The 4789-nt window shown below is 46.6% G+C and overlaps 1 protein-coding gene across 1 annotated transcript in view; it reads right to left on the bottom strand.

Moving 5' to 3' along the window:
- The window catches only part of LOC102774970 (interferon-induced very large GTPase 1-like), a gene marked incomplete at its 3' end in the record, with an annotated part of 29234 nt that overhangs the window by 4289 nt on the left and 20156 nt on the right, over positions 1–4789 (bottom strand). Inside the window, 2 exon segments of the mRNA XM_015564898.1 lie at positions 500–1114; positions 1117–2775. Coding sequence (XP_015420384.1) covers positions 500–1114; positions 1117–2773 — 2272 coding nt within the window.

The raw sequence follows: 4789 nt of genomic DNA on the forward strand, positions 1-4789 counted from the left end.
GGTTTTCTGAAGACTAGGTACCTCAGCTCATAATCCAGCACTTGGAGCTTCTGAAGGAAATGTAAGGGAAGATCCCTTTCAGACCTGGGTTGGGTGTTGTATCCAGAAATCTTGTTGATCAGATGGAAGTTAGCTCTGCTCATCTTTTTTGGGTAGCAATGTTCTAGGCCTAGACACTGAAGTAATTTTAGGAAGGCTGTATGTTCTATGACTTCCCCTTTGCTATTTCTATTATCTTGTGGATCATGGGATTGCTTCTTTTCAGGGAGAATACTCTGTGAGTTTTTTCCTACCTCATCCATTTGCAATGAAGAGATGGTGAATTCATAATTACCTTCAATGAGTAATCTCAAGTCTTTCTCTAGATTTTCCCAATCCTGATCTGCTCCAGGTTTGGAGAGGATATGGACAACTTCTTCTGACAAAGATTGGCCCAGGTAATGCCTTATTAATTCCAAGCGTTGTGTTTTCTCCTCTAGAGAAACAGACATGACTCTACTGGTAGCTGTCAGACCTGTGATCACTAGGAATGCCTGGGCTCTGTATGTGCAAATATTTTTGAGCTCCTGGTATTTACCTTGGGCAGTTTGCATTTTATCCAGTAGGAAGTCTAACTCCTCACACCCCAGGAGATACTGAAACTTATTGTTTAGCACATGATACCCTGCACCAGCTGCAATGGAAAGTAGCAAGAGCTGTGTGTCTGGCTGCTCTGTTTCTTGAAGGTAATTCAAGAAGCAGCCGAGAGACAAACTGACCTCATAAGTGGCCTTTCTTTTAGCTTCTTCCACTGTTTCTGCAGACTCAGATATGGCCATGGCTTCTTTGAGGTCATTGTGGATTTTCTTTAAGGTTTCAATTAATTCAGAAAATTGGGAGATACTTATGTGCTCTTGCACTGACTTTGATGGGAAGACCCACTGCATGATGAAATGAACCTGAGGAAAGTCATTCACTCTGCGGATGTGAGGATCCAAAAGGCTGCGCAACTGAGATTTAATAAATGCAGTTTCATAAATGGAAGACGTTTTGCAAAAGTTAACAGTGTTTACCAGAAAATTCTGCAGACCCTCATCTGTGAGGCATATGTTCACCCAAGTGTCATAATTTTTGTTTTTTGACTCAACATTTGCATGAAATTTATCAGTTTTTTAAGCTGCTCTTCAGGATTAGATACCTCCCAGGATTTCACATCCTCTAGGAAAACCCTAGCCTCCTTCCCAACACTCAGTAAGTCTTCTCCATCCTGGATCTGGGCAGTGAGTCCAGTCAGAGCAGAGTAGCTATCTTTTAGTAAGCAAGCCACCTGACATGGATCCTTAAAATCACTTCTGTGGTTGGAGAGGATGATGTCCCAAACGGGCACCAGCTGAAGGCCACGGTCTATGACACTCCAGGTTTGATTACTTGCAACTAGGCCAGCTTTCCATTGGCGAAAGCCATTCGCTTCTGGTGGGCCACCTGTCTGGGCCACAGATAATTGGACTTTGGTTTGGAGATTTTGGAAGGTTGTGCTTTGGGTGGCAGTTTCTGAATGAGAGTCAGACCCGTCCACACCTGCAGCAACTTTCACTCCAAAGCCACTGTAGCTGCCCTTTATGTAACCATTCAGGGCCTCTGCTGACTGCTGTTTTACTTCTTTCAGCTGCTCACTTTGGAAACCCTCTGATACTGCTTTCCACCAGTAGATTCCTCCCAGGTGCAGAGGGCCCTGGCTGGCATGAGAGCCAAACCTTTGGAAGAACGCTTCAGTCCTGCGCCTCAGCAATGGGAGTCTGTCTATGTCTGCAGGCTGACTCAGAAGGTCTTCAATGCATTTCAGTTCCTGGAGAGCAGCCTTGGAGAACTGGAGCTGATCCATGGAAAAGGCGCAGGAGGCAAGTGGGACATAGCTGAACTTGGTAGAGCAGAAATAGGAGTGCTCAGAATGTACTTGTTGCATTTCCTTGGATTCTGAATGTTTGCTGTGGTCCATACCAGCTTCGAAGTTAAATCCCCAAGCTCTGCCCTTGGCTGAGGCAATTACACTGAAGCCCAGCTTCTCTGTCATCTGGGTGAACTGGGATTCTTCTCGAGAAGATGTAAATTCCCTGGTTTCCATCCGAGTGCCATGCTCAGGGCCAAAGAGTAAGAACTCCTTGGGGACACTGAGTAGTTCTTCTCTCTTCTGTATAAGCTCTATTTGGTAGCTGGTTTTGTAAATTCCCTGCAGGGCCAGCCCTCCAGAAGCCCATCTCACGAGATCTCTATCTGGGAGGTTTTGCCTGTGAGACAGTGTGGCCTCCATGAGGTTGAGTTGTCCCTGCACGTGTTTCATCACTTCTTTTAAGGGTTTTTCGGGCAGTGGCCAGTACTCTTTGGGAATCTCCATTGCCTGCCTCAGCTCTTCCTCTTTTTTCCTTACTTCCTCTTCTTGTCGTAGCCTCCCTTCTGATAGCAAGTCTCTTAGCTCCTGCAGTGCCTGTTCTGCCTTCTTCTGTTCTTCCTTTATCACTTTCACCTGAGACTCCTGTAACTTTGAAAGCGTATTTGAGTTAAGTAGCTTCTCCAGAGCCCTTTTCTCCCAGGAATGTTGTGCCTGGGATTTCAGCTTCTGCAGGTCTTTTTCTTCTATGTGTTGTAAGGCCTGTGCACAGGTCACACCCAGCTGTTCCTGCAGCTTTGGCAGCCAGTACTCAACTGCCAGTCCTACTCCTCTCAGCATCTCTTGGAGATCTTGCCCACTTTTGCCTCTGACAAGGGCCTCATCAGACGTGGAGTCTGCTGTGTCCATTACTGTGGAAAGAAAAGACACTCACTTATCCTCTCTCATGAACTTAGGAAGTGTAAGCCACATCAAAATAAGGATAGGAGTACTAAAGATGCAAGTCTCTTCCCTGGCAGGTGTGTTAAGTGGTTAGAGCACTGGTTCATACACCAAAGTATCATAGGTTACTGAACAAGGCCTGTACCAGGATTTTGGGTTCGCTCCCTGCTCCCAGTTGGGGTGTGTGTGGGAGGATGTTTCTCACACTGATGTTTCTCTCTCTCTTTCTCTCCCATTCTTCCTCCTTTCCTTCCTGTCCCTCCCTTCCTCTCTCTCCCTCCCTTCCACTCTCCTTCCTACCTTCCCTTTCATACTCTCAGAAAAGCAATGGAAATAATATCCTCAGGTAAAGATTAACAGCACTGCAAAAAGATGCAAGTCTTTAAGGCTTTCTCATCCTTTCATTTCATTGTTTTATAAAATATACTAGAGGCTTGGTGCATGAAATTTGTGTCCTAGGCGAGGGTACCTCATCCCTACCTGCGCCCTGTCGCAGTCTGGGAGCCCTTGGAGAATATCCAACTAACGGCTTAGGCCCACTCAGTCGGACATGCCTAGTGCTGCTGTGTAGGTGGGAGAGGCTCCCACCACTGCCGCTGCACTTGCCAGCTGTGAGCCTGGCTTCTGAGCTGCGCTCCCCCTGTGAGAGCGCACTGACCACCAGGAAGCAGCTCCTGCATTGTGTATCAGTGCGCATCATGGCGACCAGATGTTCCGCTGTTCGGTCGATTTGTATATTAGCCTTTTATTATATAGGATTATTGCTTTAAAAATGTGTGGTGTGTGTTTATATGCCTCCACATGTGCACAAACAAGATATCTTTTTGGGTGTTCTCAACATTGATTGCTTTTGTAGTTGTCAGGATGAGTTGCAACTTAATAGCCTGGGTGTTGGTACTTTCTATTTAAACAGAATCAATTGAATGGAGAATATTAAGGAGACACCAATGATTATTCCACAATTAGTTTCTATAAAACTTGTGTCGAATGGTTCCCTCATTCGTTCTGTCATTTATTGTGCCATCCTATACGGCTTGCGAGCGCAGTGGAGGTGGTGGGAGCCTAACCCACCTCCAGGGCAGCGCTTTGGAGCGGTGAGCCTGGCTTCTGGTTGAGTGGCGCTCCCACAGGGGAAGCGCTGCTCAGCCAGAAGCCAGGCTTACAGCTGGTGAGTACAGCAGCAGTAATGGAAGCCTCTCATGCCTCCTCTACAGGCAGGCGGTAAGGAGCGAGGGGCCCTGGATTGAGAGACCCTGGACTATGAGAAGGATGTCTGATTGCTGGTTTATGCCCGATCCCCTGGGGCCTAAGCCAGCAGACATCCCCTGAGGGGTTCTGGACTGCAAGAGGGTATAGGCTGGGCTGAGGGAACCCCACCCAGTGCATGAATTTTGTGCACCAGACCTCTAGTTTTATAATATTTATCTACTCTCCTGTCCTTTAAAATACAGTTCTTGACATCAGCATTATGGTGTATAAGATATTTCTCTTTTTCTCTCTCCCATTTTGTAACAACTAATTAGACACCTATCCACAAACAAACGTGCCCCCCTGTGGGAATTTTGGGATCATGCCAAGGATGTCAAGGGAGTCTTGCCTAGCTGTTCATCTAGTAATAGGCAGAGGACTTCAGTATGGGGTATGGAACCAGTAAAGCCAGCAATTCTGCCCAACGGTCTTAGCGTGGTTGGAAAAACCTTTTTAATGCTCATCTGGGCAGATGCCCAAAGATGAGAGAGAATTTGCAGAAGTCCAGTCTTTTCAAGGGTAGATTGCAGTGTGAGTTTGGGGACATTGCATGGGCTGAACTATCTGATGGTGGCAATTTCTCCAGTGTGGAGAAGGAGAGTGGTTAGTGAGTGCCTGGCTATCCAAGTTGTGTGGGACATGACTTGAGAAACACATTGCTTTTCAGCAGTACTCAATATTGTGCAAGACCTTCATGACCACGGGGAAGGAAAAGATGGGAAAGAAGCAGAGAAG

The sequence above is a fragment of the Myotis davidii genome, unplaced genomic scaffold (genome assembly GCF_000327345.1).
Source record: "Myotis davidii unplaced genomic scaffold, ASM32734v1 scaffold2021, whole genome shotgun sequence".
NCBI classification, from domain to species: Eukaryota; Metazoa; Chordata; class Mammalia; order Chiroptera; family Vespertilionidae; genus Myotis; species Myotis davidii.